Below are 17,026 nucleotides of genomic sequence, written 5' to 3'. Positions count from 1 at the left end.
CTATTCTGGTGTTGGATTGAAACCGGGTTGAGAGATTGACAGAAATATTATCCAGTAACGGGGCTGATTGATAAGACAAAACCAATAAGATTCATCTGTGGGCGAGTTTACGTTGCCTGAGGATCCAGCGCTGAGTACCTCTTATATGAATATACAGTTGAAGTCGGAGGTTTACATACACCTCAGCCAAATACATTTAAACTCAGTTTTTCACAATTCCTGACATTTAATCCTTTAAAAAAATCAATGTTTTAGGACAGATAGGATCTCCACTTTATTTTAAGAACGTGAAATGTCAGAATAATAGTAGTGAGAATGACTTATTTCAGCTTTTATTTCTTTCATCACATTCCCAGTGAGACAGAAGTTTACATGCACTCAATTAGTATTTGGTAGCATTGCCTTTAAATTGTTTAAACTTGGGTCAAACGTTTCAGGTAGCCTTCCACAAGCTTCCCACAATAGGTTGGGTGATTTTTGTCCCATTCCTCCTGACAGAGCTGGTGTAACTGAGTCAGGTTTGCAGGCCTCCTTGCTCACACTTTTTCAATTCTGCCCACACATTTTCTATAGGATTGAGGTCAGGGCTTTGTGATGGCCACTCCAATACCTTGACTTCGTTGTCCTTAAGCCATTTTGTCACAACTTTGGATGTATGCTTGGGGTCATTGTCTATGTTATGCAGGTGAATGAGGACCCAAAAGCGACTTGGCGAAAACAGAGTTTTTAATCCAGTAAGAAACTTTACAAAACAAAAAGCATAATACTACTCGTAAAGACGAGAACAGACTGGAGACTTGATCGAGAACTGCAGGTTGCCTCGGGAAGGCACTTGAACCTAGCAGACTCAGACACCTGCTCACCACGCAGCATCTGAGGGAAACACGACACGACAGGGCAAAACATAGACACAGCACGGTGAATTATAGATGAGGATCCGACAGGGCAGGTACGGAAAACAAGGAGAGAAATAGGGACTCTAATCAGGGAAAAGGATCGGGAACAGGTGTGGGAAGACTAAATGATGATTAGGGGAATAGGAACAGCTGGGAGCAGGAACGGAACGATAGAGAGAAGAGAGAGCGAGAGAGTGAGAGAGGGAGGGGGAGAGAGAGGGATAGAAAGAGGGAAAGAACCTAATAAGACCAGCAGAGGGAAACGAATAGAAGGGGAAGCACAGGGATAAGACATGATAATTAATGACAAAACATGACAGTACCCCCCACTCACCGAGCGCCTCCTGGCGCACTCGAGGAGGAATCCTGGCGGCAACGGAGGAAATCATCAATGAGTGAACGGTCCAGCACGTCCCGAGACGGAACCCAACTCCTCTCCTCAGGACCGTAACCCTCCCAATCCACTAAGTATTGGTGACCCCGTCCCCGAGAACGCATGTCCATGATCTTATGTACCTTGTAAATAGGTGCGCTCTCGACAAGGACGGGAGGGGGGAGGGAAGACGAACGGGGTGCGAAGAAAGGGCTTGACACAGGAGACATGGAAGACAGGATGGACGCGACGAAGATGTCGTGGAAGAAGCAGTCGCACAGCGACAGGATTGACGACCTGGGAGACACGGAACGGACCAATGAACCGCGGAGTCAACTTACGAGAAGCTGTCGTAAGAGGAAGGTTGCGAGTGGAAAGCCACACTCTCTGGCCGCAACAATACCTTGGACTCTTAATCCTGCGTTTATTGGCGGCTCTCACAGTCTGTGCCCTGTAGCGGCAAAGTGCAGACCTCACCCTCCTCCAGGTGCGCTCACAACGTTGGACAAACGCTTGAGCGGAGGGAACGCTGGACTCGGCAAGCTGGGATGAGAACAGAGGAGGCTGGTAACCCAGACTACTCTGAAACGGAGATAACCCGGTAGAAGACGAAGGAAGCGAGTTGTGAGCGTATTCTGCCCAGGGAAGCTGTTCTGCCCAAGACGCAGGGTTTCTGAAAGAAAGGCTGCGTAGTATGCGACCAATCGTCTGATTGGCCCTCTCTGCTTGACCGTTAGACTGGGGATGAAACCCGGAAGAGAGACTGACGGACGCACCAATCAAACGACAGAACTCCCTCCAAAACTGTGACGTGAATTGCGGGCCTCTGTCTGAAACGGCGTCTAACGGGAGGCCATGAATTCTGAACACATTCTCGATAATGATTTGTGCCGTCTCCTTAGCGGAAGGAAGTTTAGCGAGGGGAATGAAATGTGCCGCCTTAGAGAACCTATCGACAACCGTAAGAATCACAGTCTTCCCCGCAGACAAAGGCAGACCGGTAATGAAGTCTAGGGCGATGTGAGACCATGGTCGAGAAGGAATGGGGAGCGGTCTGAGACGACCGGCAGGAGGAGAGTTACCCGACTTAGTCTGCGCGCAGTCCGAACAAGCAGCCACGAAACGGCGCGTGTCACGCTCCTGAGTCGGCCACCAAAAGCGCTGGCGAATAGACGCAAGAGTGCCTCGAACACCGGGATGACCAGCTAACTTGGCAGAGTGAGCCCACTGAAGAACAGCCAGACGAGTGGAAACAGGAACGAAAAGGAGGTTACTAGGACAGCGCGCGGCGACGCAGTGTGCGTGAGTGCTTGCTTAACCTGTCTTTCAATTCCCCAGACTGTCAACCCGACAACACGCCCATAAGGAAGAATCCCTCGGGATCAGTAGAAGCCACAGAAGAACTAAACAGACGGGATAAGGCATCAGGCTTGGTGTTCTTGCTACCCGGACGGTAAGAAATCACAAACTCGAAACGAGCGAAAAACAACGCCCAACGAGCTTGACGGGCATTAAGTCGTTTGGCAGAACGGATGTACTCAAGGTTCTTATGGTCTGTCCAAACGACAAAAGGAACGGTCGCCCTCCAACCACTGTCGCCATTCGCCTAGGGCTAAGCGGATGGCGAGCAGTTCACGGTTACCCACATCATAGTTGCGCTCAGATGGCGACAGGCGATGAGAAAAATAAGCGCAAGGATGAACCTTATCGTCAGACTGGAAGCGCTGGGATAGAATGGCTCCCACGCCTACCTCTGAAGCGTCAACCTCGACAATGAATTGTCTAGTGACGTCAGGAGTAACGAGGATAGGAGCGGACGAAACGTTCTTTTAGAAGATCAAAAGCTCCCTGGGCGGAACCGGACCACTTAAAACACGTCTTGACAGAAGTAAGAGCTGTGAGAGGGGCAGCAACTTGACCGAAATTACGAATGAAACGCCGATAGAAATTAGCGAAACCTAAAAAGCGCTGCAACTCGACACGTGACCTTGGAACGGGCCAATCACTGACAGCTAGGACCTTAGCGGAATCCATCTGAATGCCTTCAGCGGAAATAACGGAACCGAGAAAAGTAACGGAGGAGACATGAAAAGAGCACTTCTCAGCCTTTACGTAGAGACAATTCTCTAAAAGGCGCTGTAGAACACGTCGAACGTGCTGAACATGAATCTCGAGTGACGGTGAAAAAATCAGGATATCGTCAAGATAGACAAAAACAAAGATGTTCAGCATGTCTCTCAGAACATCATTAACTAATGCCTGAAAAACAGCTGGCGCATTGGCGAGACCAAACGGCAGAACCCGGTACTCAAAATGCCCTAACGGAGTGTTAAACGCCGTTTTCCACTCGTCCCCCTCTCTGATGCGCACGAGATGGTAAGCGTTACGAAGGTCCAACTTAGTAAAGCACCTGGCTCCCTGCAGAATCTCGAAGGCTGATGACATAAGGGGAAGCGGATAACGATTCTTAACCGTTATGTCATTCAGCCCTCGATAATCCACGCAGGGGCGCAGAGTACCGTCCTTCTTCTTAACAAAAAGAACCCCGCCCCGGCCGGAGAGGAAGAAGGCACTATGGTACCGGCGTCAAGAGACACAGATAAATAATCCTCGAGAGCCTTACGTTCGGGAGCCGACAGAGAGTATAGTCTACCCCGAGGAGGAGTGGTCCCCGGAAGGAGATCAATACTACAATCATACGACCGGTGAGGAGGAAGGGAGTTGGCTCGGGACCGACTGAAGACCGTGCGCAGATCATGATATTCCTCCGGCACTCCTGTCAAATCGCCAGGTTCCTCCTGAGAAGTGGGGACAGAAGAAATGGGAGGGATGGCAGACATTAAGCACTTCACATGACAAGATACGTTCCAGGATAGGATAGAATTACAAGACCAATTAATAGAAGGATTATGACATACTAGCCAGGGATGACCCAAAACAACAGGTGTGAAAGGTGAACGAAAAATCAAAAAAGAAATAGTCTCACTGTGGTTACCAGATACTGTGAGAGTTAAAGGTAGTGTCTCAAATCTGATACTGGGAAGATGACTACCATCTAAGGCAAACATGGGCGTAGGCTTGTCTAACTGTCTGAAAGGAATGTTATGTTTCCGAACCCATGCTTCGTCCATGAAACAACCCTCAGCCCCAGAGTCAATCAAGGCACTGCATGTAGCACCCGAACCGGTCCAGCGTAGATGGACCGACATAGTAGTACAGGATCTAGATGAAGAGACCTGAGTAGTAGCGCTCACCAGTAGCCCTCCGCTTACTGATGGGCTCTGGCCTCTTACTGGACATGAATTAACAACATGTCCATCAAATCCGCAATAGAGGCACAGGCGGTTGGTGATCCTCCGTTCCCTCTCCTTAGTCGATGGTCTAATGTTGTTATGGTCTAATGTTGTTATGGTCTAATGGTCTAATGTTGTTATCGTAGAATGTATGCACACATGACTGTAAGTCGCTTTGGATAAAAGCGTCTGCTAAATGGCATATATTATATTATTATTATTATATTAGTCGAGATGCGAATCCCTCCCAGCTGCATGGGCTCAGTCTCAGAGCCAGAGGAGGGAGATGGTTGCGATGCGGAGCAGGGAAACACCGTTGATGCGAACTCTCTTCCACGAGCCTGGTGACGAAGATCTACCCGTCGTTCTATGTGGATGGCGAGAGCAATCAAAGAGTCCACACTGGAAGGAACCTCCCGAGAGAGAATCTCATCTTTGACCACTGTGTGGAGTCCCTCCAGAAAACGAGCGAGCAGCGTCGGCTCGTTCCAGTCACTAGAGGCAGCAAGAGTACGAAACTCTATAGAGTAATCCGTTATGGATCGATCACCTTGGCATAGGGAAGCCAGGGCCCTAGAAGCCTCCCCACCAAAAACTGAACGGTCAAAAACCCGAATCATCTCCTCTTTAAAGTTCTGTAATTGTTAGAACAATCAGCCCTTGCCTCCCAGATAGCTGTGCCCCACTCTCGGGCCCGGCCAGTAAGGAGTGAAATGACGTAAGCAACCCGAGCTCTCTCTCTAGAGTATGTGTTGGGTTGAGAGAGAACACAATCTCACACTGGGTGAGAAAGGAGCGGCACTCAGTGGGCTGCCCGGAGTAGCAAGGTGGGTTATTAACCCTAGGTTCTGGAGGCTCGGCAGGCCAGGAAGTAACAGGTGGCACGAGACGAAGACTCTGGAACTGTCCAGAGAGGTCGGAAACCTGAGCGGCCAGGTTCTCCACGGCATGGCGAGCAGCAGACAATTCCTGCTCGTGTCTGCCGAGCATGGCTCCTTGGATCTCGACGGCAGTGTTACGAGCCTCTGTAGTCGCTGGGTCCATTCCTTGGTCGGATCCTTCTGTTATGCAGGTGAATGAGGACCCAAAAGCGACTTGGCGAAAACAGAGTTTTTAATCCAGTAAGAAACTTTACAAAACAAAAAGCATAATACTACTCGTAAAGACGAGAACAGACTGGAGACTTGATCGAGAACTGCAGGTTGCCTCGGGAAGGCACTTGAACCTAGCAGACTCAGACACCTGCTCACCACGCAGCATCTGAGGGAAACACGACACGACAGGGCAAAACATAGACACAGCACGGTGAATTATAGATGAGGATCCGACAGGGCAGGTACAGAAAACAAGGAGAGAAATAGGGACTCTAATCAGGGAAAAGGATCGGGAACAGGTGTGGGAAGACTAAATGATGATTAGGGGAATAGGAACAGCTGGGAGCAGGAACGGAACGATAGAGAGAAGAGAGAGCGAGAGAGTGAGAGAGGGAGGGGGAGAGAGAGGGATAGAAAGAGGGAAAGAACCTAATAAGACCAGCAGAGGGAAACGAATAGAAGGGGAAGCACAGGGACAAGACATGATAATTAATGACAAAACATGACAGTCTATTTGGAAGACCCATTTGCCACCAAGCTTTAACTTCCTGACTGACGTCTTGAGATGTTGCTTCAATATATCCACATCATTTTCCTTCCTCATGAAGCCATCTATTTTGTGAAGTGCACCAGTCCCTCCTGCAGCAAAGCACCCCCACAACATGATGCTGCCACCCTCGTGCTACATGGTTTGGATGGTGTTCTTCGGCTTGCAAGCATCCCCCTTTTTCCTCCAAACACAACGCTGGTCATTATGGGATGGTGTCTTCGGCTTGCAAGCCTCCCACTTTTTCCTCCAAACACAACGCTGGTCATTATGGCCAAACAGTTCTATTTTTGTTTCATCAAACCAGAGGACGTTTCACCAAAAAAGTACGATCTTTGTCCCCATGTGCATTTGCAAACCGTAGTCTGGCTTTTTTATGGCGGTTTTGGAGCAGTGGCTTCTTCCTTGCTGAGTGGCCTTTCAGGTTATGTCGATATAGGACTCGTTTTACTGTGGATATTGATTATTTTGTACCTGTTTCCTCCAGCATCTTCACAAGGTCATTTGCTGTGGTTCTGGGATTGATTTGCACTTTTCGCACCAAAGTACGTTCATCTCTAGGAGACAGAACACGTCTCCTTCCTGAGCAGTATGACAGCTGAGTGGTCCCATGGTGTTTATACTTGCGTACTATTATTTGTACAAATGAACGTGGTATCTTCAGGCGTTTTGAAATTTCTCCCAAGGATGAACCAGACTTGTGGCGGTCTACAATTTTTTTCTTCACAGATTTCTTTTGATTTTCCCATGATGTCAAGCAAAGAGGCACTGAGTTTGAAGGTAAGGCCATGAAATATATCCACAGGTACAACTCCAATTGACTCAAATGATGTCAATTAGCCTATCAGAAGCTTCTAAAGCAATGACATACTTTTCTGGAATTTTCCAAGCTCTTTAAAGGCACAGTCAATTTAGTGTATGTAAACTTCTGACCCACTGGAATTGTGATACAGTGAATTATAAGTGAAATCATCTGTTTGTAAACAATTGTTGGAGAAATTACTTGTGTCATGCACAAAGTAGATGTCCTAACTCACTTGCCAAAACTATAGTTTGTTAATTAACAAGAAATTTGCAGAGTGGTTGAAAACCGAGTTTTAATGACTCCAACCTAAGTGTATGTAAACTCCCGACTTCAACTTTAAATCACAAAGCAGTATAACAACGTGCCTGAAGAGATTGATTATTATGAATTAATTGGTTAATTATAGCCTAGTGGTAAGATAATTTCCTTCTGCACTGATGTGAGAGACAGCTAGACAGGTGAAAGCAGGCTTCCAGAGAGCCACTTTATCCCTTCTTACATGTCCTGTATTTTCAGATCAGGACAGATGAAGGACAAGAAAGGTGGAAAGGAAGCCACAGTTGACTGTTGAGAAGCAGCCCTCACATCCTGTCTTTGAGACTGGATTTGGCATCTAGGAAACTATCACAGGGCAGGAGCTGGTATAAGAGAATCCGAGGAAGTGTGTGTGTGTGTGTGTGTGTGTGTGTGTGTGTGTGTGTGTGTGTGTGTGTGTGTGTGTGTGTGTGTGTGTGTGTGTGTGTGTGTGTGTGTGTGTGTGTGTGTGTGTGTGTGTGTGTGTAGGTGCATTTGTGTCTATATGTGTGTGTGTACCAGAGGGTAGGTCAGTTATTCCAGCAACCAAGACACTTCTACCAGGGGAAACTCTTTGTTTTAGAGGATGTGATTATGACAAAACACATTCCAAATAAGGAACGTGTTTTTGAATGTTTTTAAAGGATGAGGAAGTTTGAGGAAGCAGACTGGAAATATTGAGGCTGCGTGTTAACACCTCTTTCCTGCCTAACTGTTCTCATTCTTTCTCTAAATATCTCCTGAGGTTACTCTGGCAAAAAGCAAGTTCTGTTTTTTTGAAAACAGTAACAAAATGTATTGTATCACAGTGCCTTTCTACTTTCTAAATATTTGTAACTGATTTAACTGTACTGTATATAAGAACAGGAATACAGTATGTGTATATGAATAGTGTATAATAATGATTTTTGTTGTCTCTTGGTGTCTGGACAATATATGACCCTCTTATCTTGTGTTTTATGTAATTTAATATTAGCTCTTCTGTTCTTGTATCTAGCTGTTCTGCACTGCTGAATGTACAACAGCTAATGTGGATCCTAGCTCTCTTCTCCTCTCACCCCAGCTCCCCAGGACACAGAGCTGAATTTGGGACAGTTCAGTCACTACCCCCTTTCAAGGGGACAATACAGAGCAAGGTTACGAACCATTCAGCTTCCTCAGGACAAAGAGTCCCTGTAACCCACCCTTAATAGCCCCTGGACAATAGCCAGAGAGACCCTGTAGAGGAGTTGTAGTGTATACTGAATTCAGAACTCTGATGAGTGGAGCAGCCTGCTTGCTAGTGTCTGAAAGAGAAAGGGAGGATGACAGGAGGATAGAAGACAACCATGAGGGGATACCACAAGTCTGGGTTGTGTGTGTGTGTGTGTGTGTGTGTGTGTGTGTGTGTGTGTGTGTGTGTGTGTGTGTGTGTGTGTGTGTGTGTGTGTGTGTGTGTGTGTGTGTGTGTGTGTGTGTGTGTGTGTGTGTGTATGTTTTTTTGTGTGTGTGTGTGTGAGAGAGAGTCTACCTAGAGTTCCAGCGCTCTAGGTGTTGTCTGATGAATGAGTATCTGCTTCTATTGATTCTCTCCAGAGTCTGGGTTCTGTCTGATAAAGGGTGTGTGTGTGTGTGTGTGTGTGTGTGTGTGTGTGTGTGTGTGTGTGTGTGTGTGTGTGTGTGTGTGTGTGTGTGTGTGTGTGTGTGTGTGTGTGTGTGTGTGTGTGTGTGTATGTTTTTTGTGTGTGTGTGTGTGAGAGAGAGTCTACCTAGAGTTCCAGCGCTCTAGGTGTTGTCTGATGAATGAGTATCTGCTTCTATTGATTCTCTCCAGAGTCTGGGTTCTGTCTGATAAAGGGTGTGTGTGTGTGTGTGTGTGTGTGTGTGTGTGTGTGTGTGTGTGTGTGTGTGTGTGTGTGTGTGTGTGTGTGTGTGTGTGTGTGTGTGTGTGTGTGAGAGAGAGAGAGAGAGAGAGAGAGAGAGAGAGAGAGAGAGAGAGAGAGAGAGAGAGAGAGAGAGAGAGAGAGAGAGAGAGAGAGAGAGAGAGAGAGAGAGAGAGAGAGAGAGAGAGAGAGAGTCTACCTAGAGTTCCAGCGCTCTAGGTGTTGTCTGATGAATGAGTATCTGCTTCTATTGATTCTCTCCAGAGTCTGGGTTCTGTCTGATAAAGGGTGTGTTTGTGTGTGCGTGCATGCTTTTGTGTGTGTATGCGTATTGATTAATAGCTAGAGTAGAAGAGATATGTCTGCAAGCATGGATTTCTAATGCCATAATTCATTTTGAGGTGAGTTCTACAGGGTATATTAACAGGATTTATCTCGTGACTGTTTGATAGCTAATTGAGAAGACACCTTTGTTGTTGACACCTGTGTTCCTCCCAGAGGAATTGTGTCTACCAGACCTGGGTTCAAATATTATTTGAAATCTTTCAAATACTTTGATAATTTGCTTTTACCTGCGTATAGTGCCAGATGGGATGGATTATACATTTTGGGACTGTTTTCAGTGGCACAACTGGCTAAGGTGTTTCAAGAGGGCGGTCACCTGTGTTTGCAAGACAGAAGACACTAGATTGAGGCTGAGTACCAGCTTGTGATAGAGGAAGCTTAATGAAGAGCCGGGCTGGAGCAGAGCCTGTACACCCTGTAGCTACACCTACCTGTGTCTGATGTTGTTTCTACTGAGAACTCTCCCAGGAGATAGAAGAGCCAATTGTTTGTCAGGATCCCACTGGGCAAAAACTGGTTGAATCAAAGTTGTTTACACATAATTTCAACCTCCCCCCAAAAAATCTGTGATGTGTTGGAAAACTGATGGTCATCAACGTAACGGCAATTCATTTTTTTTTACCCAACTTTTAACCTACTGTAAATCCGACGACATGGTGACTTATTTGTGGATTTCACGTTGAATTCACGTTAGTTGACAACTCTACTAAGTCAATCCAAACTAGACGTTGAACTGACTTCTTGTTCCCAGTGGGTGGCTAGGACAATCCAGGAGTAACCTCTTCCTGTGCTCCATCAGCATGGTCACCCCACCTAGGTGGTCCGTTACGACATGCACGCACGCACACAACACGCACACCCAAACAGGGAGTGTAATAAATAACCATACACACAATCCTTCACACACAACACAGAAGTAAGCACATATACACACACACACACACACACTCACTCACTCTCACATAGGGGACCAGGGTCAGAAGTTCAGGGACACAGAAAGGGTTCTTGCTGTATATGAATAATGCATGGGGGATGTAAGTGACCATCTGCCCAAACAGACAAGCGCACACACACACACACACACACACACACACACACACACACACACACACACACACACACACACACACACACACACACACACACACACACACACACACACACACACACACACACACACTGCCCTGACCCTTAATGCTTCCCCCACACTTCTCCAGATATGTACAGTAAATCATCCATAGCACCTGAGAAAGAGGATTTGGTGAAATTACATTGTAGAACAACACCATAAAGCCTCACAATCCGTCGGTACAAAGGGGTTTTATTACTATAGAAATCATTCTACATGTGCAAAACATTATACACATGTTCTGTGTGCAGCTAAAACAGATTCCATACAGCACATACATTCACTTTAGTGGACTGCCTCGCTTAAAATCAGACCCTTACTTTAAATGATCACCATCGCCATCGTCATTATGATCACTATTAAAATCATTAAAATCATTATCATCTTCATCATATGCAATAGATTAAGTCAAACTTAAGACTGTGCAGTCAGCAGTTAGTAACAGCAGCCTTTCCCAAACGTCTGTGTAGTGTGTGACCCTCCTACAGCTCGTGGAATGTGGGGCCCACACCTGTTTCATACAAAGCCAGTGTTTCTGGTCTTTATATTACCATTAGCTAACAGAAATGTGTTCAATCTAAGAAAGAAGGGGGCAAGCAAACACGTTCGTCTGTTTTCAATGAGTTAACTCTCCTATAGTATATAGACCATTGATTATATGCATTATTTGGCATTGGGTCATTGACTGATGAGCATCAGCATCCAAACGTTTAGTCACCACCACCACCACAATTCACCTTTAACCTCAAGGCCCGTGGTTCAAACCTCACCTCAACTGTCCCCCTGCATTACTATAGTAGTGTATGTGCGGTGTCTGAGGAGTTCCCTGGTTCAAGCCCCGCTCCAGCTGACCCCCAACTGTATTGCTTCTGTAGTGTCACACACTCACTCGTCCACTCCTCCGCACCGACAAGGTTCTCCACTTCTGGCAGTCTTTGGCCATCTTCTCCACTGTGCCTCAGCTCTGCTGATGTTAATGGAGCTCAGTCTCTCTTCTCCACCATATTGTCCTGGGCCTTCAATGAATAACAGTAGTGTAATGTTCAGTTCGTGATCATAAGTGCGGTGTCCGAGGTGGTCTCTGGTTCAAAGTCACGGTACTCCTCCATTTCGGTCTCCTCTGTAGCACTGTTCTGGAAATGCACATGTCTATTCTTCTCTTTCCTCACTCGCTCTAGTTCTGACCCTGGCTGCTCCATCTCTACCTCCAGCATGGCCCGGCTGCTCTCTCCTCTCTCCCCCACTCCCAAGCCACTCTCCCTGGGTACGAAGGCCAGCCCTGCCCCTCTCTTGCCCATCGCCATGTGGAGGAAAGAGAAGGTATGTTCTGTCCCGCCTCTCTCAGACACACACACAGATGTTATCCCTACATTGTCCTCCAGGTCTTTAGGGGACACTGTTTCGGTATTTTTGCTGAGGATGAAGTTGAAGAAGGCTGTGACCAGGAGCATGATGCCTGGAATCATAGGAGAGAACTTTTCAAACTGAAGAAATACAATACATTTAAACATCAGATGTTGTTTTGAATTTAAAGAGAATCTAAAAGACATGTTGGGTGAGTATCAATGTTTGAGAATTACATCAACCTTATTTAATGTAATAATAGTGTGTAGTAGTACCTGGTAATGATGGTTAGGTAAGGATAATGCCATGGTTAGGTAATGTTGTTACCTGGTAGAGTGGTGTTACCTGGTATAACAGCATGCCACACTAACACAGGGTGAAGGAAACACACCACTGACATCATGGAGTAGTAGAGGAACTTCTGAAAGCCTCCAAGACGAGCCATCTTTCCCCACAACACAAACACACGCCACCCTGGGGGGGAAACTAGAGAGAGGAGGGGGAAAAGCAGGGGACAGTATTATGTTTGAGTTTTTTTTGTTCACTTCACTTATGAAAGAAATAGCCACACATTTGCTATGATGACAAAGGACAAATTGCATCCTATTCCCTATACAACACTCTCGCCCTTTGGCTCCCATAGTAGTGCACCATACAGAGAATAATGTACAATTTTGGATGCACACTTAGACAAAGCCTTAGTTGGAGATTGTGGGTAGTGTACTCACGGCAGACACATCTGCAGGAGGGTATCTAGGAAGTAGGCTACCTCAAACACCATCATACCTGCCCCAGACACCCTAAGGGTTTCAACACACAAACAGATCAAAGAACAGACCAAGAACCAAACAGATGCTAGTGATCAGACAACTACGGACCAGAATAAGGGACAATGTCATACAGAGTACAACCCATGACATTTCCTATCAGAAGACTCGGTCTCCACTGTTGATAAATGTAATAAACAGTCTTGCATTTCTCTACTCCTCAGGGAGATGTTTTCCTGTGCTGTGCAGTGCGTGTTGCTTCATGGGAGTTTAGCCATGGGTCACAGACATAATGTAAAGTAGGACAGTGACCCAGGTCACTTGCCTCTCCTCCTGCTTGCCCCGCTCTTCCTGTACTGCCTCCCCCACCATAGACCACCCCTCCCCTAGCCACCCTCCTTTTTTTCCATTATGAGTGCAGATTGACCTGAAACACACATTCTTTCTTTTATTAAAGTAGTGTGTGTGTGTGTGTGTTGTTGTGTGTGTGTGTGTGTATGTGTGTGTGTAGGGGGGGGGGGGTCTAGAGGGACTCCTGTGTGACTTATTGGGAACTGTATGTACCAACAGTAACCTATCCAAGTGAAGCAGGAAGTTTTTATATAGCCTATCAGAGTTTAGCAGTGATCATTTCTATCCAATGAGAGTACTCACAGCAGGTAGATGGCCAGACTGTGGAACTTCCCCTGTCGTAACGTCTCCACTCCTACAACACAAAGCACTGGAGACAGCAGAAGGGCAGGTTACACATGAACACACACACACACACACACACACACACACACACACACACACACACACACACACACACACACACACACACACACACACACACACACACACACACACACACACACACACACACACACACACACACACACACACACACACACACACACACACACACACACACTTCACATTTAGCATTTAAACAAAATAGTGATGATGATTTAGATGAAATTGATAGTAAATTAACTACTGAATTAAGTCCTTTATTCCAAACTAACTCTCGGCCTAATTGTCCGACAGGTTATTCGTACATGTAGTGGCCACTAGATGTCAGAATTACCACATGGCTGTCTTTCCTAAGTACACTATATATACAAAAGTATGTGGACACCCCTTCAAATTAGTGGATCTGGCTAGTTCAGCCACACCTGTTGCTGACAGGTGTATAAATTCGAGCTCACAGCCATGGAATCATTGGCAAACATTGGCAGTAGAATGGCCTTGCTGAAGAGCTCAGTGACTTTCAACGTGGCACTGTCATAGGATGCCACCTTTCCAATAAGTCAGTTCGTCAAATGTCTGCCCTGTTAGACCACTTAATTGTTAGTGCTGTTGTTGTGAAGTGGAAATGTCTAGTAGCAACAACAGCTCAGCCATGAAGTGATTGGCCACACGTTTGAAGCGCATAGCACTTAAAAATAATCGATTGCAACACTCACTACCAAGTTCCAAACTGCCTCTGGAAGCAACGTCAGCACAAGAACTGTTTGTCTGGAGCTTCATGAAATGGGCTTCCGTGGTCGAGCAGCCGCACACAAGCCTAGGATCACCATGTGCAATGCAAAGCGTCGGCTGGATTGGTGTAAAGCTTGCCGTTATTCGATTCTGGAGCCAGGAGAACGCGCCCATGCCCCAATGCATAATGCCAAATGTAAAGTTTGGAGGAATAATGGTCTGGGTCGGTTTTTCATGGTTTGGGCTTGGCCCCTTAGTTCCAGTGAAGGGAAATGTTAATGCTACAGCATACAATGACATTCTAGATGGCTCTGTGCTTCCAAATTTGTGGCAACAGTTTGGGAAGGCCCTTACCTGTTTCAGCATGACAATGCCCCCGTGCACAAAGAGGGGTCCATGAGGCTTCCCAAGTGGCACAGTGATCTAAGGCCACTAGAGATCCTGGTTGGAGTCCAGGCTCTGTCGCAGTTGACCGGGAGACCCATGGGGCGGCACACCATTGCCTCAGTCTCCCCCTCATCTTTCCAACACTGTACTATCTCTTCAGTAAGGCTTTCACAAAATACAAAAGGAGTGGTACAGCCCAACTCCTTGAAAAATGTATTCAAATAAATAAATATCTGCAGTGAAGTGGGTACCACTGCAGTATGTCTACATTACATTCAAGAAAGTGAAGCGAGAGTGAGTCAACTGTTTGTGGGTTGCTTGTTAAGGATAGACTCAATTTCTTTAAATGGTTTACATTTTAAATAGGGATTGTGTGTGTGTGACTTTAAAACGGTTTAAATTTGTGTGTGTGTGCGTGCATACATGTATGTGCGTGTGTGTGTGTGTGTGTGTGTGTGTGTGTGTGTGTGTGTGTGTGTGTGTGTGTGTGTGTGTGTGTGTGTGTGTGTGTGTGTGTGTGTGTGTGTGTGTGTGTGTGTGTGTGTGTGTGTGTGTGTGTGTGTGTGTGTGTGTGTGAGTAAGGTGACAGGGTTGAAACGGTGGTCACTACTGACATGTGGAAGTCATTGGTCAAATCTGTTCACCAGAAATGCGGTGCTGGAATCTGCACCAAGGGAATATGTCTCGATCAGGGGACCGAGGCTAAATGGTTAGTAAGGACTTTATGGAGTGTTTGGAGAATTAACGCTGCCTGTAGACTAGACCTAGTGGAAAATGACATGCTTCTCAAAGGGACGGTGTAGATCTAAAAAGTAAGTGTGTGTGTGTCAGCATATGGTCAAATTAGCCAATAAGACAGTAAGAGATGAGTTCTGTGTGATGTGAGACTAGACACATACCACTCAGACATATAGATGTCCCATGTATATTACACTGTAAATACCAGACCTTTAAATGGATATAGCAGGAGGTAGAGAGTGTACTGTAGCTGAAACAAAGCAGTATGTGATTCATGCTATGATATAGTATGAGAGTAGACTGAGGGAGCTCTGTGTCTCCGTAGCCCTCTAGGAGCACTAAAACACAGTTATATATCATACAATACAGTACGTATTAGTCTAGACTATTTAGCCTGCTGTTCTCACTAGAGAACAAGAGGAAATAAGCCTTAAGGTTCATGATTAATCCTATACACTCACTCACTCACTCACTCACTCACTCACTCACTCACTCACTCACTCACTCACTCACTCACTCACTCACTCACTCACTCACTCACTCACTCACTCACTCACTCACTCACTCACTCACTCACTCACTCACTCACTCACTCTGCGATAGATGACAAAATTAGTCTCACAGCTCCATTTTAAAGTCCAGGCCTACAGTCTGTCTCCTACCTGATGTTGTGTGAATGAGAAAGAGATAGTGTGTGTGTCCAGTCAATTACAGTCCTGCGGTCTCCTACCTGCTGACGTAGAAATACCCAGAATCCTGCAGGCAACCTCTACCACGACCCACCAGGCTGTCACCACGCTGCCCATCGCGCAAACACTTCTCTCCTCTTTTACAACTCTTCTTTCGTCCTTCTCTAATCCACCTCTCTCCAGTTCAAACGTCAGTCTGTGGGTTCTATTGGAGACTATATTAATGTGACATTTTGCAGTACAATCTCACAGGTGAGCTTCAGTAGCTACAGATGCACTATGCAATTTCAGCTCCAGGGGTTACAGTGGCAACAGAGGCAGCATCCACACAGCTCCATGGGGCTCAGTCTGTCTGAGCCGCTCAGTGAGTGGCTGGGTACTAATCGGTCTAAAGCAGCGTTGAAACACACACACACACACACACACACACACACACACACACACACACACACACACACACACACACACACACACACACACACACACACACACACACACACACACACACACACACACACACACACACACACACACACACACACACACACACACACACACACACACACACACACTTAGTCGGTTTATACAGCATTCCACACACACAAGGTGAGTGTGGCCGGTCGGATCATGGTTGTGTGTGTATCGGGTGTTTGTGTGTGAGCGCTACAGGTTGGTGAAGGGTGTTTGTACAGAGTGTTCTTTCTGATGGCTGGTTAAAGATTACCTGGTTTGTGAATGACATTAAAAATAATGCTGTGGCTGGATTGCCCTTCCCAGAGGTGGTCATAAACACAGACACACACACACACGCACGTACGTACGTAAACGCCACACATGCAGGCAAAGACACTCACACACTGAGGTCAACGACCTTCAGAAGATAAGCATCCTAGCTCCCTTCACCAGCAGCATACCACTCTGCAGCCCACTGATGGCTTGCCTTGGGAGCTCGGCAGGGTTGGTCCTGATCAGTCCCTGGATGGGAGACCAAATGCTGCT

At 46.4% G+C, this 17,026-nt stretch overlaps 1 protein-coding gene across 1 annotated transcript; it reads right to left on the bottom strand.

Annotated features, from left to right (window-relative positions):
* Window positions 1-10,821: 10,821 nt before the first annotated feature.
* On the bottom strand, window positions 10,822-16,378 carry tmem72 (transmembrane protein 72). The gene is made up of 5 exons (XM_046357932.1): window positions 16,069-16,378; window positions 13,404-13,470; window positions 12,708-12,782; window positions 12,328-12,464; window positions 10,822-12,094 (listed from the first exon to the last, which is right to left on the bottom strand). Exons 1-5 carry the CDS (start codon window positions 16,142-16,144, stop codon window positions 11,682-11,684), a joined length of 768 nt encoding a protein of 255 aa, XP_046213888.1. The 5' UTR covers window positions 16,145-16,378; the 3' UTR covers window positions 10,822-11,681.
* Between the last annotated feature and the right edge of the window lie 648 nt (window positions 16,379-17,026).

Source organism: Oncorhynchus gorbuscha, linkage group LG08 (genome assembly GCF_021184085.1).
Source record: "Oncorhynchus gorbuscha isolate QuinsamMale2020 ecotype Even-year linkage group LG08, OgorEven_v1.0, whole genome shotgun sequence".
Lineage (NCBI taxonomy): Eukaryota > Metazoa > Chordata > Actinopteri > Salmoniformes > Salmonidae > Oncorhynchus > Oncorhynchus gorbuscha.
This window is presented reverse-complemented; position numbering and strand designations above follow the sequence as displayed.

Bases quoted from the DNA above. Each gene is read 5' to 3' on its own strand.
- tmem72 (XM_046357932.1), bottom strand. From the start codon at position 16,144: ATGGGCAGCGTGGTGACAGCCTGGTGGGTCGTGGTAGAGGTTGCCTGC. The intron at 13,471-16,068 runs GTAGGAGACCGC...TGCTGTCTCCAG, and splicing joins GGGTATTTCTACGTCAGCAG to TGCTTTGTGTTGTAGGAGTG. The intron at 12,465-12,707 runs AGTACACTACCC...CTCTCTAGTTTC, and splicing joins CTGCAGATGTGTCTGCCGTG to CCCCCCAGGGTGGCGTGTGT.